General features: G+C 37.3%; 2 protein-coding genes and 1 pseudogene across 2 annotated transcripts; 1 reads left to right on the forward strand and 2 right to left on the reverse strand.

Annotated features, from left to right (window-relative positions):
• Nucleotides 1–999: 999 nt before the first annotated feature.
• Nucleotides 1000–1929, reverse strand: LOC141421527 (olfactory receptor 4C45-like). Its single transcript, XM_074067549.1, has one exon. The coding sequence runs from the start codon at nt 1927–1929 to the stop codon at nt 1000–1002; it is 930 nt and encodes a 309-aa protein (XP_073923650.1).
• A 13424-nt stretch (nt 1930–15353) lies between these two features.
• LOC109675189 (copper transport protein ATOX1 pseudogene) lies at nt 15354–15560 on the forward strand (annotated as a pseudogene).
• Nucleotides 15561–22804: 7244 nt separating this feature from the next.
• LOC109675188 (olfactory receptor 4C45-like) lies at nt 22805–23713 on the reverse strand. The gene has a single exon (XM_020151963.2). It carries the CDS (start codon nt 23711–23713, stop codon nt 22805–22807), a length of 909 nt encoding a protein of 302 aa, XP_020007552.2.
• Between the last annotated feature and the right edge of the window lie 3346 nt (nt 23714–27059).

Raw genomic sequence — 27059 nt, forward strand, 5'->3', positions numbered from 1 at the left:
TTAATTCCATAGGTATACACATTGTACTTTGAACAAGCTCACCCCTTTCATTATATTTCAATTTCCCTTCCCCTCCTGCCCCTTTCCACACAGTGTTTGGTGGTTTCATCATGCTGTCTTCATATGTATATATGAAGCATACTTCAATCCTCTTCACTCCTCAGTGTTTTCTTCTTCCCCACCACTGATTCATCCCTACACAGTCCCCCATTTACATTCATGCCCCTTTATTGTCATTATTACGATCAACACCATCATTTTAGATGTAGGTTCCACAAATGATCCAGAACATGTGATATTCCCTTTTACTGATGAAGAATTAGGTACAGAGGTGAGGCAACTGGGTTACATTTTTAGTATTAATTAGTGCTGGGGACAAGATGAGAATTCTGGTCTATTTGATTAAAAGTTCTTATTCTATGACTTCAAAACTTCTGACTATGTCTGTATTTTTTTTTTTTAGCATTTCATTATGTTCCTGATTTGGACTTATTTCTACAATCCAGACTTGTGATCATATCCAGTTCTGTGACATTACCCTTTTATAGCAGCTTTATTTTTAGAGCCATCTTTTCTTTGCGCATGCCTAAAATCCCACTTTAATGTTAATATATTTTGAGCCTTAACCTTATAGGAGTTATCAATTATGTTTCTGTTGCCCCAAACTGGCTCTCAATCCTTTTACATAGACAATTGTATACTTGATAGAATGGTAGAGACACAATCATAAAAGTAAGTTGTAAAAACACTTCATCTATGTGATTATGTTAAATCAAAAGCTTTTATTTCTATAGCAGAACATTTTCATATAGTACATAACATTTCCATATTTTCCCTCTTTCACCCTTTCCTTTTATTCTCCCCCCTCCTACTGGTACAAACTCCGCAGACATGACCTGTCTTTCATTGTTGTTTGTTTAAGATAACTGTGTAGGGAGTTTCATTATGACATTTTCAAGTGTATAGATATTCTTACTTAACATACATAAATCAGAAGATTTATTTATTACCAGTTTTCATTATACGACTCCAGAGTTTCTTCATACCCTTTTTCACTTCCTCATTTTTGAGGGTGTAGATTAAAGGGTTCAACATAGGTGTCACCAGGGTGCAAAACACTGTCACAGCTTTGTCAGTGGGGAAGGAGGTCATGGGCCTTAAGTACAGATATGAACATGGTACAAAGAATAAGATGACAACAGTGACATGAGAGGCACAGGTAGACAGGGCTTTGCGACGCCCTTCAGAACTGTGATTCCTCAGGGAGCACAGGATGGTGACATAGGAAGCAACCAGCATAGAAAAAATGAGCAAACATAGTGATCCACTGTTGGCAGCAATCAGAGGCCCCAAAGTGTGAGTGTCAGTGCAGGTCAACTCCAGGAGTGGTATTAAATCACACATAAAGTGGTCAATGACATTGGGGCCACAGAATGGTAAATGGGCCATAAACAAAACCTGTATCCCTCCATGAATAAATCCCAAAACTCCAGCTGCCCCCACCAGGAAATGGCACACAGATGGGCTCATGATGGTCATGTAGTGCAAGGGCTTGCAGATGGCCACATAGCGGTCAAAGGCCATGGCCATTAACAAGATGATCTCTGCTGCAGCAAAAAAATGCTCAGCAAAGAGCTGAGTCATACAGCCATTGAAGGATATGGTGCTCTTTTCTGAGACCAAGTCAACGATCATTTTGGGTGCAATGGAGGAAGAGTAGAGACCATCTATAATGGACAAATAGGATAGAAACAAGTACATGGGAGAACCCAGGTTTGGGCTGATGAAGATGGTGACTGAGATGAACGTGTTACCTGTCAGTGTGATCAAGTAGGTCATGAAACACAAAATAAATAAGAACTTCTGGAGTTCTGAATCTTTGGTCAAGCCCAGAAGGATGAATTCTGTCACATTGCTTATCCTTTCCATGAATTTCCTTGGGTAGGCATATGATCCATCTGAAACAAATCATCATATTTCTGAGTGATGCTGTTTTAAGTTAAGTACTAAAATACTTCCTCGTCTCTTGAGTCCTTTCCTTTGAAATTGTTGGAGTTGTACTTTTACTCAGCTCTGCTGTTTTTCATAGAGTTGTAAAGAATAACAGAAGGAGATTAGATTAATCCTAACTAATTTTAATGGTGCAGTAATAACACCCTACCAGTGATATAATAAAGCAGGGCTTTACTCTGAATGCTGGGTTATCCTTGTTACATTCTGCTCTAAAAATTCTCAGAGAGGGCTTACTTTTGTTGTCACAAAAGGGGGAAATATCAACAATGGAAATTATTTCAAATTTATAATTATCTATAACTGTCATGGACTATTATATGTATATGGACACAATTTTCTACTAAAGTCAACTGTATATCTCATACCAAAGAGTTAAGTCTTGCTAAATTCAAACCCACTGTGTTCTGTGATTTTTAATTCCTTTCTGTCATATGAATGCACATGAGCCTGGGATAGAGAGAGCTCGGAGTTTTTTCCTTTCTCAAAGCTAGGGAATTATTTTTACTATAACATGCTGAGAATAATTCATTTATTTGCCCTATATATTGTGTCTGGCTCTACATGTCCTCGTTTTTCATGCTTATTTCCATGTATTTGAATGCAGATATGTAAACACTATGACATTCCCATAAAGGTTCACAGTAGTTCATAAACTAATTATCCTTGCAGTTGTACTTTGATCACGTATACAGTTATGCTGTGGATTAGGTAAATATCCTCCCTCCCCCATTTTATAAGTGAAATTAAATGAGAAATGATATTTTCCTCAATTTTCTGTTGACAAGACATAAAGGTTAGGGTTGACTAAGATAATACAATTTTCCCCATTGGCATAAATTCAGTCAATTAAGATGAATTTTTAGTTTTCAGTGCTAACTGTTGGAAATATTCAATTTATATCATATATATGGTATATATTGAATGTTCCAGGTGTGAATTTTCAAGAGTGAGTTGATGTTGATACAAAAGAGCATGAGGTATGTTATTTATTTTCTGCCTCCTTTCCCAATTCCTGCCAAAACACATAACCAATGAACCCAGAAGTTAGCATCATTACTTCTCAGATTCAGTAAAAGAGGAAAATATCTTTGATTTTCAAGAAAACTCATTCCCTGAGTTTCTTTCTTTCTATTCTTGGCTCCAGCAGGTGGTGACTATGGGCCTAATCATTATTAATGGATTAATTCACCAATTCTAACTTCAGAGTGAAATCATGAAATGGGGAGACATTTTCAGCCATTACTAACAGAAATGTATAGAATCAGTATTTTTAGTAAGACATAAATATTAACTATAATATTTAAAAAGTAACCAACCATCCTAATAACATCTCATTTGGCAAATTACAGATAGTGTTTCTTATTGATATTTTCATATTAGTATGTCAGATATCATATTCATAGCAGGACACTAAGCTTCAAGTAAAATACGTAACTACAAAAACATTTCAGAGAAAATAAATTGGCTAAATGAGTTAATCTTCTTAAAATTTGGATAAGAAGATGTAGTTTTTACTGACCTGTGTCTAGTTGATAGTGGATTCTGTTTTTAGATTAGTGCAGTCCTTGCTTCCTTCTTCTCTGATCAGATGAAGTGCTATTCTCAATGGACTCTATGAGCTGACAGGTGGGACACTGGAATTACTATCTTTCTAGACAATTCTTCAGTTTGGACTTTTTCACTTATTTGGTCCCCATACTCAGAAAATGAACTGTTTTAGTTAGAAAACTTTGATATATCTATGACTTAATTTCTATATACTTTACTGGTTTCCTATGAAAGTATAAATGATCCTTTAAAAATTATATTTTCATGGTCTCCTTGAATTATATTCAATCCAAAGTAAAAACAATGGGAGTAAAGCTAAATTATCCAAATCAGAACACATTAGGATAACTAACTATAAAATGGAAAAGTGAGTGAAATCAATTTGGTTGGACTTTGTCTCTCAATGAATTTGACCAAATTTCTGCTTCCTAAGAGCCCATGAACAATGGACAGAATTCCTTTCAGTCCTAACTCAGAATATCCTTTCAGCTGTTTCACTAGAACCCAGGAAGCTCAAGAGTAGTGTCTTCCAAACAAATCTTCATCGTTTTAGTAAAAAGACTTTACTCCTGCCATTTTCTCACAGTCCCTTCTCTGTGATTTTTTTCTTCACTGACTCTAGAGAAATGTTTAAATAAACCTTTAGAGTGTGCAAGATTTGGAAATGCCTTGACCTTTCAAATACCCAGAGGATTGTAATTGGCTCTGCTATAATCTCTGCCAACCCAACACTTAAGGTCTTTTGCTTACTCCCAGTTGATACCTGCAATCATCATTAGAAATGCAGTTGAGATGAAGTTAAAGACGGCTAGGCTAGGGATTAGGATAAAAACTGAGTAATATAATATAGAAAATCTTTAAGGGTTTCTTTGGTAATTGTATCATTATGGAACCTGCCCTAGGATATGGTATAGTTTTAGGCATAGATCCAGGTTTACAGAATGGATTTCTTTCTGAAAACATGATGGATATAAATGGCATGGTTGCTCTGAAGAATTGAAATGGCAGTATTCAAGATTGTGTAGCTGAATACTACACAATTCACAATTCACAATTATAAAATTTGTGAATTTTATAATTGACCAACTGAACGGATTCAGATGGTAGGATTCCCAATTACCAAAGATTGGATAATTTAAAAGTCATAGAGGTATCAGCTTCTTCCAGTTGATACCTAGAGATGACCTAGTTGGAACATTGTCAGGTTTAATTTAGGGGCATGTATGTTTTCCATCCTCTACTCCAGAAAGAGAGAATGATGATACCTAGATTTACGTACTATGCTTTCCTTTCTAATACTGGGTATTGAGAAAACCATACTCAGCCAAGCACTCACATAAAAGACATCTGTGGTGGAGAATAGAAGCACTCCAGAAAGTAGACTCCACCCCTATCTTCTTTCTTTATGTTTCTTCTCAGGTGATGAAGAACAGGGTGCAATTTCGTATAGAATCATCCTTTCTTCTCCCCTCCTTCCTTCTCTCTTTCTCTCCTTCCTTCCTTCTCTTCCCTTCCACTTTTCCCCCTTTTCCCCATTTTTTTCTGTCTTCTCTTCCCTTCTCTCCCTTCCCTTCCCCTTCCTTGCCCGTCCCTTCCCTTCCCTCCCCTCTGCTTCTCTGTTCTCCTCCTTTCCCTCATTCTCCTCCTTCTCTTTTTTTTATTGTTTTATTATTCATATGTGCATACAAGGCTTGGGTCATTTCTCCCCCTTGCCCCCACCCCCTCCCTTACCACCCACTCTGCCCTCTCCCTCTCCCCCCCACCCCCTCAATACCCAGCAGAAACTATTTTGCCCTTATGTCTAATTTTGTTGTAGAGAGAGCATAAGCTATAATAGGAAGGAACAAGGGGTTTTGCTGGTTGAGATAAGGATAGCTATACAGGGCATTGACTCACATTGATTTCCTGTGCATGGGTGTTACCTTCTAGGTTAATTCTTTTTGATCTAACCTTTTCTCTAGTACCTGTTCCCCTTTTCCTATTGGCCTCAGTTGCTTTAAGGTATCTGCTTTAGTTTCTCTGCGTTAAGGGCAACAAATGCTAGCGAGTTTTTTAGGTGTCTTACCTATCCTCACCCCTTCCTTGTGTGCTCTCGCTTTTATCATGTGCTCATAGTCCAATCCCCTTGTTGTGTTTGCCCTTGATCTAATGTCCACATATGAGGGAGAACATACGATTTTTGGTCTTTTGGGCCAGGCTAACCTCACTCAGAATGATGTTCTCCAATTCCATCCATTTACCAGCGAATGATAATATTTCGTTCTTCTTCATGGCTGCATAAAATTCCATTGTGTATAGATACCACATTTTCTTAATCCATTCGTCAGTGCTGGGGCATCTTGGCTGTTTCCATAACTTGGCTATTGTGAATAGTGTCACAATAAACATAGGTGTGCAGGTGCCTCTGGAGTAACCTGTGTCACAGTCTTTTGGGTATTTCCCCAAGAGTGGTATTGCTGGATCAAATGGTAGATCAATGTCTAGCTTTTTAAGTAGCCTCCAAATTTTTTTCCAGAGTGGTTGTACTAGTCTACATTCCCACCAACAGTGTAAGAGGGTTCCTTTTTCCCCCCATCCTTGCCAACACATCTTGGTGGTGGTGTTGCTGATGATGGCTATTCTAACAGGGGTGAGGTGGAATCTTAGCATGGTTTTAATTTGCATTTCCTTTATTGCTAGAGATGGTGAGCATTTTTTCATGTGTTTTTTGGCCATTAGAATTTCTTCTTTTGAGAAAGTTCTGTTTAGTTCACATGCCCATTTCTTCATTGGTTCATTAGTTTTGGGAGAATTTAGTTTTTTAAGTTCCCTATATATTCTGGTTATCAACCCTTTGTCTGATGTATAGCTGGCAAATATTTTCTCCCACTCTGTGGGTGTTCTCTTCAGTTTAGAGACCATTTCTTTTGATGAACAAGCTTTTTAGTTTTATGAGGTCCCATTTATCTATGGTATCTCTTAGTTGCTGTGCTGCTGGAGTTTCTTTGAGAAAGTTCTTACCTATACCTACTAATTCCAGAGTATTTCCTACTCTTTCCTGTATCAACTTTAGAGTTTGTGGTCTGATATTAAGATCCTTGATCCATTTTGAGTTAATCTTGGTATAGGGTGATATACATGGATCTAGTTTCAGTTTTTTACAGACTGCTAACCAGTTTTCCCAGCAGTTTTTGTTGAAGAGGCTGCTATTTGTCCATCATATATTTTTAGCTCCTTTGTCAAAGACAAGTTGGTTATAGTTGTGTGGCTTCATATCTGGGTCCTCTATTCTGTTCCACTGGTCTTCATGTCTGTTTTTGTGCCAGTACCATGCTGTTTTTATTGCTATTGCTTTGTAATATAGTTTGAAGTCAGGTATTGTGATACCTCCAGCATTGTTCTTTTGACTGAGTATTGCCTTGGCTATTTGTGGCTTCCTGTGTTTCCATATAAATTTCACGGTAGATTTTTCAATCTCTTTAATGAATGTCAGAATTTTGATGGGAATTGCATTAAACATGTAGATTACTTTAGGGAGTATCGACATTTTTACTATGTTGATTCTACCAGTCCATGAGCATGGGAGATCTCTCCACTTTCTATAGTCTTCCTCAATCTCTTTCTTCAGAAGTGTATAGTTTTCCTTGTAGAGGTCTTTCACATCTTTTGTTAGGTTTACACCTAGGTATTTGATTTTTTTTGAGGCTATTGTAAATGGAATTATTTTCATGTATTCTTTTTCAGTTTGCTCATTATTAGTGTATAGAAATGCTAATGAGTTTTGTATGTTGATTATATATCCTGCTACCTTGCTATAGCTATTGATGATGTCTAGAAGCTTCTGAGTAGAGTTTTTTGGGTCTTTAAGGTATAGGATCATGTCGTCTGCAAATAGGGAAATTTTGACAGTTTCTTTACCTATTTGTATTCCTTTTATTCCTTCTTCTTGCCTAATTGCTCTGGCTAGGAATTCCAGTACTATGTTGAATAGGAGTGGAGATAGTGGGCATCCTTGTCTGTTTCCTGATTTTAGAGGGAATGGTTTCAGTTTTTCTCCATTAAGTATAATGCTGGCTGTAGGTTTGTCATATATAGCTTTTATAATGTTGAGGTACTTTCCTTCTATTCCTAGTTTTCTTAGAGCTTTTATCATGAAATGGTGTTGGATCTTATCAAAGGCTTCTTCTGCATCTATTGAGATGATCAAGTGGTTTTTGTCTTTGCTTCTGTTAATGTGGTTTATTACACTTATTGATTTTCATATGTTGAACCACCCTGCATCCCTGGGATGAAGCCTACTTGGTCGTGGTGAATAATTTTTTTCATGTGTTGTTGAATTCTGTTTGCCATTATTTTGTTGAGGATTTTTGCATCAATGTTTATTAAGGAGATTGGCCTATAGTTCTCCTTTTTGGAGGTGTCTTTGCCTGGTTTTGGGATAAGTGTAATACTGGCTTCATAAAATGTGTTTGGCAGTTTTCCTTCCCTTTCTATTTCATGGAACAGTTTAAGGAGGGTTGGTATCAATTCTTCTTTAAAGGTCTGATAGAATTCAGCAGAGAATCCATCAGGTCCTGGACTTTTCTTTTTGGGGAGACTCTTGATTGCTGCTTCAATTTCATTTTGTGTTATAGGTCTATTCAGGTGATTAATTTCCTCTTGGTTCAGTTTTGGATGATCATAAGTATCTAGAAATCTGTCCATTTCTTTAGGATTTTCAAATTTATTTGAATATAGGTTCTCGAAGTAGTCTCTGATGATTTCCTGGACTTCCATGGTGTTTGTTGTTATCTCCCCTTTTGCATTCCTGATTCTACTAATTTGGGCTTTTTCTCTCCTCATTTTAGTCAGGTTTGCCAGGGGTCTATCGATCTTGTTTATTTTTTCAAAGAACCAACTTTTTGTTTCATTAATTCTTTGTATGGTTTTTTTTTGGTTTCTATTTCATTGATTTCAGCTCTTATTTTTATTATTTCTCTCCTATTTGTTTTGGGATTTTCTTGTTCTTGTTTTTCTAGGAGTTTGAGATGTATCGTTATGTCATTGATTTGAGATCTTTCAGTCTTTTTAATATATACTCTCATGGCTTTAAACTTTCCTCTCAGGACTGCCTTAGCCGTGTCCCATAGGTTCCGGTAGTTGTGTTTTCATTTTCATTGACTTCCAGGAACTTTTTAATTTCCTCTTTTATTTCATCAGTGATCCATTCTTCATTAAGTAATGAGTTATTTAGTTTCCAGCTGTTTGCATATTTTTTGTCTTTACTTTTGTTGTTGAGTTCTACTTTTACTGCATTGTGATCAGATAGTATGCACGGTATAATTTCTATTTTCTTATATTTGCTGTGACTTGCTTTGTTCCCTAGGAAATGATCTATTTTGCAGAAGGTTCCATGGGCTGCTGAGAAGAATGTATATTGTGTAGAAGTTGGATGAAATGTTCTGTAGACATCAACTAGGTCCATTTGATCTATTGCATATTTTAGATCTTGGATTTCTTTATTGATTTTTTGTTTGGATGACCTATCTATTGATGATAATGGAGTGTTAAAGTCTCCCACAACCACTGTGTTGGCGTTTATATATGCTTTTAGGTCTTTCAGGGTATGTTTGATGAAATTGGGTGCGTTGACATTGGGTGCATACAGGTTGATAATTATTATTTCCTTTTGGTCTATTTCCCCTTTTATTAGTATGCAATGTCCTTCTTTATCTCGTTTGATCAATGTAGGTTTGAAATGTACTTTGTCAGAGATAAGTATTGCTACTCCTGCCTGTTTTCGGGGGCCATTGGCTTGGTAAATCTTCTTCCAGCCTTTCATCCTTAGCCTATGCTTATTTCTGTCAGTGAGATGGGTCTCCTGTAAGCAATAAGTTGTTGGATCTTCCTTTTTTATCCATTTCATCAAGTGGTGCCTTTTGATGGGTGAATTAAGTCTGTTAACATTAAGTGTTAGTACTGATAGGTATGTGGTGATTCCTGTCATTTAGTTGTCTTAGTTGTTTGAAGGTTTGATTGTGTGTACCTAAGTTGAGGTTACTCTTTACTGTCTTGCTTTTTCTTTTCCTGTGGTTTGGTGCTGCCTGTCTTTTCATGATTAAGTTGGTTTTCACTTTCTGTGTGCAGAATCCCTTGAAGAATCCTTTGTAGTGGTGGCTTTGTGGTCACATATTGTTTTAGTTTCTGCTTATCATGGGAGACTTTTATTGCTCCATCTATTTTGAATGATAGTTTTGCTGGGTAGAGTATCCTGGGATTGAAGTTGTTTATTCAGTGCTCAGTAGATCTCACCCCATGCTCTTCTTGCTTTTAATGTTTCTGTTGAGAAGTCTGCTGTGATTTTAATGGGTTTACCATTGTATGTTACTTGTTTTTTCTCTCTTACAGCCTTCAATATTCTTTCCCTAGTTTCTGAACTTGTTGTTTTAATGATGATTTGTTGTGTGGTAGTTCTATTTTGATTTGGTCTGTTTGGTGTCCTGGAGGCCTCTTGCATCTGTATGGGAATATCTTTCTCTAGATTTGGGAAATTTTCCATTATTATTTTGTTGAATATATTACGCATTCCTTTTTCTTGCACCTCTTCTCCTTCTTCAATGCCCATGATTCTTAAGTTTGGTCTTTTGATGGAGTCGGTGAGTTCTTGCATTTTCTTTTCACAGGTCTTGAGTTGTTTAATTAATATTTCTTCGGTTTTTCCTTTAATTACCATTTCATCTTCAAGTTCTGAGATTCTGTCTTCTGTTTGTTCTATTCTGCTGGATTGGCCTTCTGTTTTGTTTTGCAGTTCTGTTTTGTTCTTTTTTCTGAGGTTTTCCATATCATGGCTGTTTTCTTCTGTAATGTTGTCTATTTTTGTCCTGAGTTCATTTATCTGTTTATTCATTGTGTTCTCTCTTTCACTTTGGTGTTTATACAGTGTTTCTATGGTTTCCTTTATTTCTTCTTTGGTTTTTCAAATTCTCTATTTTTGGTGTCTTGGAATTTCTTGAGTTTCTCCTGTACATTTTGGTTGACCCTATCCAGTATCATCTCTATAAAATTCTCATTGAGTACCTGTAGTATGTCTTCTTTTAAATTATTCTTGTGGGTTTCATTGGGTCCTTTGGCATAAGTTATCTTCATTTTGTTGGAATGTGGATCTGAGTTTCTGTTCTCTTCATTCCCCTCTGGTTCCTGTACTAATTTTTTGCTGTGGGGAAACTGGTTTCCCTGTTTTCTCTGTCTTCCCGTCATTGTCTTTGGTGTTGTTACTGTCCATGTACTGTGTGCAATTAAGTATTTTCTAGCTGTAATAATAACAATGGTAATATTTAGAATGGAAGGGTGAGCTGAGATGGAAAGCAAGAAGTTAAAGAAATGGGAAAAACAAATACACAGACTGGAGGGAGAAAACAGAACAAGGTGTCAGACAAGAAGATTTCAAAGGTATAAACAGGGAGCTTTAGTGTACTAATCGACAGTAAGCTGAACAGACATTAGAGAGACAAAGAGAGGATTGAAAATCAAAAATAAAAAATAAAAGGTCAGAATAAAAATTAAAAATAAGTAAATGAAAGAAAAATCTATTTATAAAAATGTATTAAAATAAAATGAAAAAATAGAAAATTAAAAAAAACCAAAAAACCAAAAAACCAAAAAACTTCTAAGTTCAAATGCAGTGAAGTCTCAGTCTCCAATCCTGGAGATGGTGCCTCAGATGTTGTTCTGTAGTTGTCTCATCAAAGGGGATGCATAAAGAAGAACAAAACTATACACACATGCAGAAAAAAAAACCCCACCAAGTGTCCCAAGTTCAAATGCAATAGAGTTTCAGTAAGTTTTTCAGCTTGCAGGTGTAATTCGGTTGTTCTCTCATAAAGGTAGGGAGACAAAGAAAAAAAAAAGAGTCTGGAGGCAGTTCTGAGAATGGTATCTGCAAGTGTGGCTTGCCTGCCTGTTACTGTCAGCCTGCTGTTGCTGGAGGCATTATTTATGGAGATCTCTGGGGTGAGCTTAGCACTCACCTGGCCCTGCAGACTTTGTTTGCTCAGATTTCTCCTGTATGTGAGCCTCTGCTACAAGCTTTCCCTTTTCCAAGCACTGGGAAAAGTGACACTGCACCCATGTTCTCAGGCTTGTGTGTTTATTTACAGTTCATTTGGGAGGTGGGTCTTCCCCCTGCTCCTGTGCAGTTCTCCTCCCACCTCCGCTTTCACAAACTTTCCTGCTCCTGATTACTGAGCGGTGATGCTGCTCCTGCCAGCTGCCATGTTTGTTTACAGTTCACGTGAGAAGTGGGTCTTCCCTCCTCTCCTGTGGAGTTTTCCTCCCTCCACCACTGTCAGAAGCTTTCCTGCTCCTGGTTGCTGGGCACGCCCCCGCTCCCGCCAGAGGCTCTCCGGCCCGCCCAACTTGTTTATTTACAGTCTCGGGAAGGATTCCCTTCCCCTAATCTTTGGTGCTCAGTGTGCCCCACCCTCTTTCCTTCGTGTCTTATTTGTTCTTATTGCTTATTACTCAGTTTCTCTTTTTTTCCCCAGGTGAAGGTCAGTCTGTCCAGGGGGCTATGCTGCTCTGGCCCAGGCTTGTCTGTGGGAGTACTGCAGTACTGCGAAGCTCACCTTGTCTGCGTCTTTTCAAGCCGTCTGGGTGCCAGTGACTGGCGGCCCGGGTGCCCTCCTTGTTTCTCCGTTTAACGTGAAATGGAGATTCTCTGCGCCAGTTACAGGTGTGGAGGGGTCAAAGTTATGCCTTTTCTCAGTGATTATGTCTGCTAAGTGTGTCTCTGGCATCTCTCCAAGATTTCACTGTAGGAGGCTCACTTTCTGCTTCCTCCCTCTAGCCGCCATCTTGGAATCCCTCCTCCTTCTCTTTAAATCAGTCTTTACTGTTAAATCAAACTGACAATTCTGAGGTCCAGGAACCAAAAAGAAAGGCAAAGTTTTGAGCCGTATTCTCAATAGTCATTACATTTTTAACAGAAAACCATCCTTCTTCTTTGTTATTTTTCATTAGTATATATTAATTATACAAAAATAATGAGCTTTGTTATGATATTTTCATATTTGGCTTAGTTCACTTAATATGATGATCTCTAGTTCCATCTATTTTCCTGAAAATGACATAATTTCATCCTTCTTTATGGTTGAATAATACTCTATTGCATAGACATACCATATTTTCTTTATCCATTTTTCTGTTGATGGAAACTCAAGCTGACTTCATAAATTGGCTGTTGTTGTACTGGTGCTAAAAACATTGCTGTAAGGTGTCTTTTGTATGTTGACTTACTTTGTTGACTTACTTTCATTCAGGTGTGTGCCAAAGGGTGGTACAGCAGAATCACATGGCAGTTCTATTTTCAGTGTTTTAAGGATCCTAAATAATGATTTTTGTAGTGAATATACTAATTAACAATTCCATTAACAATGTATATGGGTTCCTTTTCCTCTGCAATTGTCATCAGTCTGTATGTGAGTGTGTGTGTGTGTGTGTGTGTGTGTGTGTGTGTGTGTGTGTGTGTGTGTGTGTGTGTTTTATAGTACTGGTTTGAACTCAGGGCCTCACACTGGCTAGGCAGGTGTTGCACTGCTTGAGACACTCCAACAGCCCTGTGGTTGTTTTCTTGATTATAGCTATTCTGATTGGGGTGAGATGGAATTTGAATGCTGTTTTGGTTTGCATATACTGTATGGATAATTATGTTAAATATTTCTTCATGTGTTGCTTGGTCATTTGTATGTCTTTTGAAATTGTATGCATAGTTCACTTGCTCATTTATGAATTGGGTTATTTGTTCTTTTGTGTTTATTGAGCTCTTTACATATTCTGCATATTAATCCCTTCTTAGATGAATAGTTGTCAAAGATTTTTCTTTTACTCTTTATGCTATCTCCTTGCTCTTATAATTTTGTCCGTTGATGTAAAATAGGTTTTTTTGGTGGCAATGGAGCTTGAACTGAAGGCCTGGTTCTTGCTAGACAGTTGTTCTACCACTTGAGCCATGAACCCAGCCCGAATAGTTTTTAAATCTGATGCAATCCCATCTGTCAATTCTCACTCTTGTTTTACAGCTACTTGAGTTCTTTTCAGAAAGATCTTGCTTATGATTATATATTAAAGTGTTTTCCCTCTCTTTTCCTTTAATAGGCTCACAGTTATAGGTCTTACACTGAGGTCTTTGATGCTTATTAAGTTGATTTTACAGGGTGAAAGACAAGGATGTAGTTTCAGTGTTTTACATGTGAATCTTTCCTAGCATCATATTTTGGCACCTTTGTTGAGCATCTGATGTCTGCAGCTGTGTCAACTTATCTTTGGGTCCTTTATTTAACTCCAATATTCCATGTGTCTGTTTTCATGCCAACACCATGCTCTTTTTATATCTGTATAGTATAATATGAAATCAGGTATTGTGTTACCTCCAGAATTGCTCATTATTAACTCAGGATTGCTTTGGTTATTCTGGGTCTCTTGTGCTTCCATATGAGTTTTTGGTGTGAAAAATGTCATTGGGATTTTGATGGAAGTTGCATTAAATATGTAGATTGATTTTGATAGTATAGCCATTTTCACAATATTAATTCTGCCAATCCATGAACATGGGAAGTCTTTTCATATCTTCTTTATTTTCTTTCTTTAATATTTTTATAGTTTTTATTATAGAGGCTTTCACCTCATTAGTGAAGATTTTACTTAGATTTTTTTTTTAGTCTATTGTGGATGGAATTGTTTTCCTGATTTCTTTCTCTGCTTGTTCATTATTAGAAAAGCTACTGATTTTTTTATTCATTTATTCATATGTGAATACATTGTTTGGGCCATTTCTCCTCCCTCTCCTCCCCACCCTGTCGCTTCCAGGCAGAACCTGTTCTGCTCTCTTCTCCAATTTTGTCGAAGAGAAGACATAAGCAATAATAAGAAAGACAGCGTTTTTGCTAGTTTGAGATAAGGATAGCTATACAGAGAGATTCCTAGCATTGCTTCCATGCACATGTGTATTACAACCTGAATTGATTCATCTCACCAGACCTCTTCACTACTTCCTGGTCACCTTCTCATAGTGACCTCTGTCATTTTGAGGTTACTATATTAGCTCCTCTACAGTGGGCACATCAAACACTTTCAAGTTTTGGATTTCCTACCTTTCCCTATTCCTCTTGTATGTGTTCTCCCCTTAGCTTGTGACCCAAGTCCAGTAATATTACTGCATTTGTTTTAGGTCTAAAGTCTGCCTATGAGGGAGAACATATGATTTTTTAGCCTTCTCAGCCTGGCTAACTTTGCTTAAGATGAGATTCTTCAGTTCCATCCATTTACTTTCAAATGACATGATTTGATTCTTCTTCATGACTGAGTAAAATTCCATTGTGTGTAGATATCATATTTTCTTAATCCATTCATCAGTAGTGGTGCACCTTGGCTATTTCCATAACTTGGCTATTGTGAATAGCACTGCAATAAACATGGGTGTGCAGGTGCCTCTGGAGTAACCACAGTCACATTCCTTTTGGTATATCCCTAGGAGTGGGATTGCTGGATCATATGGCAGATCTATGTTTAGTTTTTAAAGAAGCCTCCATATTGTTTTCCAGAGTGGTTGCACTAGCTGCTTGCATTCCCACCAGCAGTGTATGAGGGTTCCATTTCCCCCTCATCCCCTTTTGATGATGGCTATTCTAACAGGAGTAAGGTAGAATCTTAGTGTGGTTTTGATTTTCATTTTCTTTATGGCCAGAGATGGTGAGCATTTTTTCATGTGTTTTTTGGCCATCCCTCCAGTCCTGGAGAGGTGTTGCTGTTGTTGCTGCCACCAGCACTGCATTTCAGTCATGCCAAAGCATGAGTTCTCCATAGAGATGACCTGTGAAAGCTGCACCAATACTGTCTCTTGAGTCCTCAACAAGCTGGGAGGAGTTGAGTTTAACATCTACTTGCCCAACAAGAAGGTTTGCATCCAGTCTGAGCACATCATGGACACCTTGTTGGCAACATTGAACAAAACATGAAAGACCATTTCCTACCTTGGTTCCAAGTAGCATGGGCCTAGACCCTGGCCTTCAGGATGGAGTACTGAGGTCAGGATGCTGATGTGGCTTCCAGACAGATCTGGGACATGACAATGTTGCTCAGCAATGGAGCTCATGCAGAGACCCTCATTGCCTGTGCCTCCTAGCTTCCCTGAAATAAAGTCAAGCTGCTTTTGATGGAACAAAAGAAAAATAGAAAAGCTACTGATTTTTATATGTTGAGTTTCTACTTTGCTGCAAGTGTTTATGAGATCTAAGAGTTTTCTGAGAAGTCTTTTAGGTATAGTATTATACCAGCTGCAAATAGGAATAATTTGACTGTTTTCTTTCCTATTTGTATTCTTCTTATTTCCTTCTCTTTCCTTTTTTCTCTGGCAAAGATTTTAGGCACTATATTGAGTAAGAGTGGAGAGTGTGGGCACCTTTGTCTCATTCCTGAGTTTAGAGTGAATGGTTTCTTTTTTTCCCTGTTTAGTACAATGATGGGTATCAGTTTGTCATACATAGTCTTTATTATGTTGAGGTATGTCCTTCTATTTCTAGTTTCTTTGGGGCTTTTATCTTGAAAGAATGTTGAATTTTGCTAAAGGTTTGTCCTGTATATGTTAAGGAGTGCTTAACATATACAGTCCTTTGTTCTATTCATGTGCTGCATTATGTTTATTGATTAGTGTATGTTGAATCATCCTTGTTTCCCCAAAATGAAACAAACTTGATCATGGTGTATGCCGATTTTGATGGGACCAACTTATCATGGTTTTGATGACAGAGGATCTTTTTGCTGTGTTGATGAATTCAGTTTGTAAGTTTTTATTGAGAATTTTTACATCTATATTCATCAAGGTAATTGTTCTATGGTCTTCTTTTTTGTTGTGTCCTATACAGTTTTGTATAATACTGGCTTCACAGAATGAGTTTTGTTGTATTTATTACTTTTCTATTTTATAGAATAGATTGAAAGGCACTGATGCTAATTCTTCTTTAAAGGTCTGGTAGAATCTAGCACAGAATCATTCTGGTCCTATGCTCTTCTTTTTTGGGAGACTATTACTGCTTCCATTTCATTGCTCATTATGTATTTGTTTAAGTTGCTTAATATCTTCTTTTTTCATTTTTGGTAAGTTATATGTGTCTAGAAATTCATTCATTTCTTAATAGATTTTCTAATTCATTAAAATATAACTTTTCATAATATTCTCTAATGATACTTTGAATTTCATTAGTATCTGTTGCAACATTCCTTTTTTCATTTCTAATTTGGGTCTCCTCTTTTTTAGTTGGTTTGGCTAAGGGTTTGACAATCTTGTTTATCTTTATAAAGAGCCAACTCTTTGTCTCATTGAGTCTTTATAATGTTTTCTCAGTCTCCATTTCATTAACTTCCATCCTGATGTTTTCCGTCTACTAATTTGGGGTTTGGCTTGTTCTTGCTTTTCTAAGAGCTTGAGATTCATCATTAGATTATTTGCTTGAGATCTCTCTAATTTTTTAATGTACAAGCAACTCAAGGAGGGTGGGAAATTTCTAGGTCTGTGCAGTTCTGGCTCATAGCAATGGTTCTGGTGTGGGTTGGGGTGGGACTCCAGGCATGTGTGGCAGCAGCTTTGGGGTTGATGGAGCAGCTTCTATGCATAACTAGATCTCTTCACTAAGTACATGGGGTGGCGGGTCTAAGGATTGAGTAGGTCAGGGTAAGCCCCACTAATTTGGTCACTCCTGTGACTTGCACTGGGTGGAGGACTTTGGGTGTGAGTTCCCTCTGGATTTTCCTAAGTGAGGTTTGCCATCTCTCCCTGGTACTCCAGACTAGTACTGTATTTGCAAAATGGTATCTGATATGTCACTACTGGTTCTTATCACATAAATGTGAGGGGTGGTGGATCTAGGGATCAAGTGGGTCAGGGTGAGCACTGCTAATTTGCTTAGTCATATGGCTTGAATTGGATGGGGGATTTTGGGTACAAGGTACTACTCCTTGCCTTAAACCTGCTGAATGAGGCTTTCCATTTCTCTCCTAGTTCTCCAAGCTGAAACTCCATTTGCAAAGTGGCATCTGGCAAGCAGTTACTAGCTCTTGCCACACAAATGTGTGGGCTGGTTGGTCTAGGGATGGATTGAGTCACAGTGTACTCTGTAGAGTTTTCCCACTCACACATATTGCACTGGGCTGGGAACTCAGGGTGCAGAATTCCTCCAGCTCCTATGAGTGAGGTTTACCTTCTCCCTTTACTCAGCAGGGGTGATGCTCCATTTTCAACAAGGTGTCCATACTCACCTACCTCTATCATACAAATATGCAAAGTGGTGGGTCTAGACTGACTTTTTTAAATGGACATTGGGATGAGTACATACTTATATATAGGTAATATTTTTTCTTTTGTTTTTGCTTATCAGAGGAATGCAACACTCTAAAGTGATAGGATGTTACTTTACAGATAACCTGGTGCAGGCAGAGAAAGAAATAATTAATTTCAATGAAGTTCTTGTTATGTGAGAGTCAAAATGGTGAGAGAGATTTTCTAAGATGGCAGTTAGTGTAAGGAATCAGAATTCCTGAGCTCTGTGACTCCAGAAAGCACCTAGAGATGTGGGAGCTACACTTGAACAATTCTGATTGCTTCTAGCCAAAATAATAACTGTCAGCACATTAGGTGCACATAAAATTCAAAGACGGACACTTTAAACAGCCTTTAATTGAACCTGGCAGCTGGGAAAATCCTAGTGTGGCACAGCCAACAGGGCATGTCTGCCCTGGGAAAAAGCCCCCTGACCATTTCTCTGTTTTTTGCTCTTTCCATAAACAGAAGGTAGACCATCAAACAGAATCAAACTCTGCAATATCCTGGACACCTAACTCATGGAAAGCCTCCCTATGCCCCACTGCACTTAACCCAGTCCCAGTAAATGTCTGCCTTAAGAAAAGCAGCATGCCATTTCTCCCTAATGGCCAGTTTCGAAGCTGCCCTGCAAACCTGCAGACCCAACATGCATGACACACGACTCCCCTACCCACCCCCTGGGAACATAATCTGGTGCAGCCCCTGAGCAGATTGAACCCCCCCAAAAAAACTGAAAAGCATAAACAGTGAATTGTAATATAACACCAACAGCAGGGATGGAGTGGAGCACTGAACCTGCCCCAGAGAACAGGGGTGGGGAAGGAGCTGAACTCAGGGAATGAAGGTGGGAAAAGTAACAAAGGCTGAGAGCAGGGATGGGGCAACAAGCCAACCTTCCAAAGCAGGGCCTTAGTGGATCATTGAGCTAGTCTCATATGACTGAGGGTGTTACTTAAAACTGAACTTCCCCACCTTGCTTTGGAAGTTGTAGGGCAACAATGTAGAGCAACCTCAGATAAAAGAATCAAACAGAAACCCTGGAAATAAAAAGTCCCTTTAGTCAAACAAAAACCACAGTGAAAGGCCACTCTAGCAGACTAGAACAAATGGAAGACAGAATCTCAGAGCTCAAAGATAAAATACAAATTAAAAAAAAACAAACCAGAAGAACTCTTAGTCAAACAACTCAAGAGCTGTGAAAAGAATATGCAAGAACTCAACGACTCCGTCAAAAGACAAAACCTAAGAATCATGGGCATTGAAGAAAGAGAAGAGGTATAAGACAAAGGTATACATAATATATTTAATAAAATAATAACAGAAAATTTCCCAAATCTTGAGAAAGATTTATCCGTTCAAGTTCAGGAAGCCTCCCAGACACCAAACAGACTTGACCAAAATAAAACTTCTCCACAGCATATTATCATTAAAACAACTAGCACAGAGAACAGAGAAAGAATATTGACTCTGTAAGAAAGAAAAAACAAATAACATATAAAGGTAAACCCATCAAAATAACAACAAATTTCTTAACAGAAACCTTAAAAGCAAGAAGGGCATGGAGTGAGGTATTCTGAGCACTGAATGAGAATAATTTCATCCCTAGGATACTCTACCCAGCAAAACTATCATTCAAAATTGATGGAGGAACAAAAGTCTTCTACAATAAGCAGAAACTAAAACAATATATAACCACTAAGCCACCACTACAGAAGAATTCTGCACACAGAAGATGAAAGCAAACAAAACCATGAAGACAGGAAGTATTAAACTACAGGAGAAGAAAAGACAAGGAATCAGAGAGTAGCACTGATTCAGCTGCACATGCTCAAATCCTTAAACAACAAAAACAAGTAAATGACAGGATTTGTGATATACTTATCAATATTAACACTGAATATCAATGGACTCAGTTCCCCCATCAAAAGACAACATTTGGCAAACTGGATTAAAAGGGAAGATCCAACAATCTGTTGTTTACAAGAGACCCACCTTATTCTGTGGAAACAACCAGATGCCCCTCTACCGATGAATAGATTAAGAAATTGTGGTATTCATACACGGTGGAATTTTGTTTGGCCATAAAGAAGAATGAAATTTTGTCATTCGCAGGTAAATGGATGGAACTAGAGAACATCATCTTAAGTGAGTCAGGCTCAGAAGGCCAAGTATAGCATGTTGTCCCTCATATACAAATTATAGACTTAAAACAAATGCAGTAATACTATTGGACATGGGTCACACAGTAAGGAGAGAACAGACACGGGAGGAATAAGGAAAGGGAAGGAAACCAAAATCTTGAATGTGGTTGATGTGCTCACTGTATAAGAGTGAATACAGTAATCTTAAACTGGCAGAGGCCACTGTGGGAAGGGGATCAGGAAGAAGTGAAAAGTTCTGGCAGAGATGAACCAATGTGGGTTGCAATACATATGTACATGGAAACAATGCTAGGAATCTCTCTATATAGCTACCATTATCTCAAACTTGCAAAACTGCCATGTTTTTCTTATTATCTTTTATGTTTTTTCTTCAACAAAATCAGAGAACAAGAAGGTGGAACAGGTTCTGGCCTGAGGTGTGGGCAGGGGACAAGGAGGGAGAAGTGGCTCAAATAATGTATACACATGTAAGTAAATGTAAAAATGATAAAATAAAATAAAACAAAAATGAAGGAGTTATAAATTACTGATAAGTCACTATCTGGTTCTTTGTAGAGTTGGCATTTTTAGCCTGGCCTGTCTGTCATAGGAAGTCTACTTACTAATGTGTTACATAACTAAAGTCTAAGAGATTTCAAAAAGAGAATTCCAAAGAAAGTATAAGAAATTTTAGTTAACTGTAAGAAATTAGCTTCTTTATTTATATCCAGGGGAAGCAATAAGGGGTTTGGTAAAGTTCAAAGGCTTTGAATTAGACCAGCTTAGATTTGAATTCTTTTAAGCCCAATTTTAGCTAAATAATTTAAAAGCAAATTTTAGCAAATTATATTTTAAGGGTACTTTTCATTAAAAATGTTAATTACATGAGAGAAAGCATATACTAATTACCTTGATTTAGACAATCCACAATGTATACATATTCCAAAACATCATGCAGTGCGTTATAAATATATACAGTTTTGTTGATTAAAGTAAAATAAAGAAAAAAGAAGAAAATTTCTGTCACAGTATTGCCTTGGCTATTTTCAGTCTTTTGTGCTTCCACATGAACTTTAAGGTTGATTTTCATATACATGATGGAATAATGACATGGGGTTTGAAGGTAAATGGATGGAATTGGAAGATATCATGTTCTGAACCTGGTTAGATAATCCAGGTTCAGAAAAATGAAAGCTAAATATTTTCTCTCATATGTGGAAGATAGATCCAAAAGATAAATGTATACACACAAAAAACCTGGTAATATACACATTTATATGTAGAACATCTTTGTAATAGTGGAACTACTCTATGATACTCAAGGGATGAAAGAAAGGAAAAGAGTGATAGAGAGTCAACAATGTTGAAATGCATTACATCTCTGCAAGTAGAGTACATAGTATGTACTGAAAGCTGTTGAATAATGGGGGTGGGAGGAAAGGGGTAAGAAAGAGTAACAGAGGGGGTTGAACTGATCAAAGCTTAGTATATTCACAGCTAGGATATATCAAGGAACCACTTTTAACACTGACTTTGGAATTAAAAATTAAAGACAGAAAGGCAAAATAGGAAGAGTGTGTGTAAGTGTAATTGTGGGAGTGGGGATGGTGAATGAAGGAGATCAAGGAAAGGGAATATAGTTTATGGGCTTCGTATATATATATGTGAAACAGAACAAAGAAACCTCTTGTGATTGCTTTAAGTGGAGCAGGGTGGAGATGGCGGGGGTGGGGGTAGATGAAGGGGGCAATCTAACCAATGTACAATGTAAGACTTATGAGAATTGGCATAATGAATCACCTCTATGAAATGAAAATATGCTAATAAAAATGAAAAAAATGTTGTGTCCCTTGACTCCTTTATAGAATCTGCAGCCCCCTTTATCCCTTATCCTCTGGTGACATCCCTGAAGTATGTTCAGTGTTTGAGCAGCTTTCTCTATTTTGCAACTGACACACAGTTTTGATTTCAATACTTTGATACTATTTAAGGAAGACTCAGGTAGAAAGGGGAAGCAACTGGCTTACATGTATCGTTGTAATTAGCGCTGGAGACAAAATGGGCTTTTGGCACCATTCATACTGTGTTTTAACAACTGTGTACCTAATAAAAATTGATGTATCCATCAACAGATGAAAGGATTCACAAATTATTTTATGTATATCCAATGGAATATTTTCCCATAAAATGTATAGAATCCAATTATTGATGAAATCAAAGGTGGCAATGGAAGACATCACAAAAGGGAAATAAGTCAGGCACAGAATGACAAATACTGTATGTTTTCAGTCATATGTGGACAAAATTTTGATCTCATAGTAGTTGAAAATACAATAGCGGTCACCAGAGTCTAGGAAAGATGTGTGGAGGAGGAATAGAGGGAGGCTGGATAATGATTAAAAAAATGCAGTTACATAGGAAGAATAAATTCTAATGTCCTATAGGACAATAGGGTGAGTATAGTTCACAACAATTTATTATACGTTTGATAAAGAACTAGAAGAGAGAAATTCAAGGATTCCTGACACAAAAATGATAGATATTTAAGGAGATGGAAATGTTTATTACCCTGATGTGATCATACACACAGTCTACATGCATTTTCACACTGTACTCTATAGTTGCACTTATTTGTCAATTAAAAATTTGGTACAGACAGGATAATTGACTATCCCAATTTTAATCTTTAAAGAGGGAGTATAAATCTCTTTTAAATATCACTAGATATCTTTGCCTAAATACACAATTCACATTTATTTATTATCATTTTTCTTTATTGACTCCAGAGTTTCTTGATACACTTTTTCACTTCCTCATTTTTGAGGGTGTAGATTAAAGGATTCAACATGGGTGTTACTAGGGTGTAAAACACAGCCACAGCTTTGTCTGTGGGGAAGGAGATCATGGGTCTTAAGTACAGATATGTACAAGGTACAAAGAATAAGATGACAACAGTGACATGAGAGGCACAGGTAGACAGGGCTTTGCGACGCCCTTCAGAACTGTGATTCCTCAGGGAGCACAGGATGGTGACATAGGAAGCAACCAGCATAGAAAAAATGAGCAAACACAGTGATCCACTGTTGGCAGCAATCAGAGGCCCCAAAGTGTGAGTGTCAGTGCAGGCCAACTCCAGGAGTGGTATTAAATCACAGAGAAAGTGGTCAATGACATTGGGGCCACAGAATGGTAACTGGGCCATAAACAAAACCTGTATTCCCCCATGTATAAACCCCAAGATTCCAGCTGCCCCCACCAGGAAATGGCACACAGATGGGCTCATGATGGTCATGTAGTGCAAGGGCTTGCAGATGGCCACATAGCGGTCAAAGGCCATGGCCATTAACAAGATGATCTCTGCTGCAGCAAAAAAATGCTCAGCAAAGAGCTGAGTCATGCAGCCATTGAAGGATATGGTGCTCTTTTCTGAGACCAAGTCAACGATCATTTTGGGTGCAATGGAGGAAGAGTAGAGACCATCTATAATGGACAAATAGGATAGAAACAAGTACATGGGAGAACCCAGGTTTGGGCTGATGAAGATGGTGACTGAGATGAACGTGTTACCTGTCAGTGTGATCAAGTAGGTCATGAAACACACAATAAATAAGAACTTCTGGAGTTCTGGACCCTGGGTCAGTCCCAGCAGGATGAATTCTGTCACATTCCTCATTGTTACCATGAATTTTGCCTCAGTTGTGGCGTGTTTCCATCTGAAAAGTCATAGCATTTCTGAGTGATGTTATGTTACATTGAATACTAAAATATTTCATCACCTCATTAGTCCTGGTGTCTGAAATTGATAGTCACTCTTTTACTTACCTCTGCCTTTTTAAGATAGTATTAAAGGTGACCAGAAAGAGTATACTCTTAATTCATTTTAATGGAATAGTGGCAATTCTTTACATGCAATATAATAAAGCTAGGTGTTATTATGAACACTGACTTATGGTTGCACTCAAACTTTTTCTCATTCTAAAAATATCTCAAAGATGGCCACTTGTATTGTTGGGTAGGGGTCAAATATCATCAATAGCAGTGACTTTGATGGTATGTCTATTTCCGCGGATATTTAGGTATATGAACACACACTCTTTCAGAGTCAAATGTGTTGTGAATCTAAACCAGCTGTGTTTTGTGACCGATGAGTTCTTTCTATCATATGAATGTGAATGATACAAGAAATAAAGATTGAGCTGCAGATGGCATTTTTTCCTTTTTGAATGCCAGGGAACTATCATTATTATAGTGCATTGGGCAAAATTTGTTTAAGTGCCCTAGATGTGGTTTCTGGCTTCCATGACCCTTTCTTTGCTTACTTTCTTCTTTCTTCTTCTTCTTCCTCTTCCTCTTTTTCTCCTTCTTCTTCTCCCCCTCCTCCTCTTCTACTTTCTCCTTCTCCTCCTTCTTTCTTTCTTTCTTTCTTTCTTTCTTTCTTTCTTTCTTTCTTTCTTTCTTTCTTTCTTTCTTTCTTTCTTTCTTTCTTTCTTCTTTCTTTCTTTCTTTTTCTTCTTCTTCTTCTTCTTCTTCTTCTTCTTCTTCTTCTTCTTCTTCTTCTTCTTCTTCTTCTTCTTCTTCTTCTTCTTCTTCTTCTTCCTCCTTCTCCTCCTCCTCCTCCTCCTTCCTTCTTCTTCTTCTTCTTTTTTTTTTTTTTGCAATATCAGGGTTTGAACTCAGGGCCTACACCTTGAGTCACACCATCAGTCTTTTGTTGTGATAGACTTTTTTCAAGATAAGGTCTTGTGAACTATTTGCCTGGGCTGACTTTTTGAACTGTGATCTTCCTGATCTCTGCCTCTTGAGTAGCTAGGTCTACAAGCATGAACCACTGGTGCCAGGCTTATGCTTCTTCTTTCCATATATTATAAGACTATGTAAATAGTACAAAGTTCTATAAAAGTTCAAGATATTTCCTAAACAAAATTTCCTTACAGTTGAGCTTTGATCACACACAAAATTATGCCCTAGATTAGGGCAATTTCCTAGCTCATGTCTTACATGTGGAATGGAATGAGATATGAAGTTACCCTGAATTTCCTATTGAAAATATTAGGGTCAGCTAAGATGATAAAAATTTCCCTTTTGGCTAAAATTCAATCAAATTAAAATGAACTTGTAGTTTTCATTGCTATCTGATATAAATATTGAAAATACATAAAAATATTACTTTTTTTGGGTGATCTAGATTTGGGTTTTTAGAAATGAGACCATGTTTTTGATACAAAAGAACATCAGGTATTTTGTTCATTTTCTGCCTTTTTTTCTCTTTTCCCCAACCCCTGACAAAAAACATAACTACATGATTTTCCAAACAAAATTTCTGGACAAAAAGTCAGCATTATTATCTCTCAGCTTCAATGAAAGTTAGCATAATAACTTAGGTTTTCACAAATACTCATTTCTTGAGTTTTTTCCTATTCTTATCTGTTGTAAATGGTGACCATGTGGTTAATCATCCACAATGGATTTAATTCACAAATTCTAATTTCAAAGTGGCAACATGGAAATCATTAAAGGAGAAATTTTTGAGACATGATAAACAGAACTGTACAGAGCCAGTGTATTCATTGAGACATAAATATTATCCACAATGTTTTGAAAGTGACTCCAACAGTCATTTTAATAACATCTGGTTGTTAAAATGCAGATATTGTTTTCTTTTGTTATTTTTCATGTTATTGTGTCTAAATTCATTTTCTTATTAAAATATTAAACTTTGAATTAAATGTATAACTACAAAAACTGCATCAGTGAAAATAAATTGACTATTCAAGTTTATCTGTTGAAAATTTTGGAAAAAATGTTCAGTTTTTACTGACCTGAGTATGGTGGACTATGGATTCTTCTTTTCTTAGTTTGAGTGCAGTCATGGCTTTCTTCCCCTGTAGACATATGCAACACAACTCTCAATGGACTCCATAAGCTAACAGGAAGGACATTGGAATCATTGTTTCTCTGGAAAATCTAATTTTGAAATTTCAGTTTATTTGATTCCTATTGTCAGTCTGGATACTCTCAGAAAATGAGCTGTTTCAGTGAGGAAACTTTGATAGATCTATGACTTAATTCCTACCCACTTTACTGATTTTCTATGAAAGCATAAATGAAGATGCAAAAAAATTTTCAGATTCCTCTGACCTATATTAATTTCCAAGTTGAAAACAATGGGACTAAAGGTAAATTATCTAAAGAGGAGAAAAAACTATAACATTTAACTTTAAAATATTTAAGTGTATTAAATCTATTTGGTTGGTCATTGTTTCTCAATGAATTTGGCCAAATTTCTGTTTCTAATGAGCCAATAAATAATGTAGAGACTGTTCCTTTAATTCTTAACTTAAGTATCCTTTCAGCTCTATTTCACAAGAAACACATTAAACTCAAGAGTAGAGTCTTCCAAACAAATGTTCCTCTTGTTGGCACACGGTGCCACTCTGTTCTTTGCTCAAAAACCCTTTTCTGAGTCTTCCTTTGCTTACTCCAGAGAAATGTTTAGAGTTTCAGAGAGTTCAGGGTTTGGAAGTGCTTTCATCTCTCAAGTATGCAGAGGATTGTAATTGGCTCTGATGTAATATTTGTCCAGGTAACAGTCAAGGTCTTTCCTCTTATTCCCAGTTGGCACCCACCAACATCATTAGTGGCTAGTTTAGAAATATAGTTTAGATGGGGTTAAAAATGAGTTGTAGCCATAGTTTAGAATAATACTTAAGTGATATAATTTTATAAAGTTTTTTTCATTTATTCATATGTGCATACAATGTTTGGGTCATTTCTCCCCCCTACCCCCTCTCCCACCATTCCCCCCCTTCCCCCTCCACCCCCTGACTTCCAGGCAGAAACTGTTCTGCTCTTATCTCTAATTTTGTTGAAGAGAGAGTATAAGCAATAATAAGAAGGACAAAGCATTTTTGCTAGTTGAGATAAGGATAGCTATACAGGGAGATTCCTAGCATTACTTCCATGTACAAATGTGTTACATTCTAAATCGATTCTTCTCGAACAGATCTTTTCTCTAGTTCCTGATCCCC

Source organism: Castor canadensis, chromosome 1 (assembly GCF_047511655.1).
Source record: "Castor canadensis chromosome 1, mCasCan1.hap1v2, whole genome shotgun sequence".
NCBI classification, from domain to species: domain Eukaryota; kingdom Metazoa; phylum Chordata; class Mammalia; order Rodentia; family Castoridae; genus Castor; species Castor canadensis.

What these genes read in the sequence shown, in the direction of transcription:
- LOC141421527 (XM_074067549.1), bottom strand. Translation starts at nt 1,929, where the DNA reads ATGGAAAGGATAAGCAATGTGACAGAATTCATCCTTCTGGGCTTGACC.
- LOC109675188 (XM_020151963.2), bottom strand. Translation starts at nt 23,713, where the DNA reads ATGGTAACAATGAGGAATGTGACAGAATTCATCCTGCTGGGACTGACC.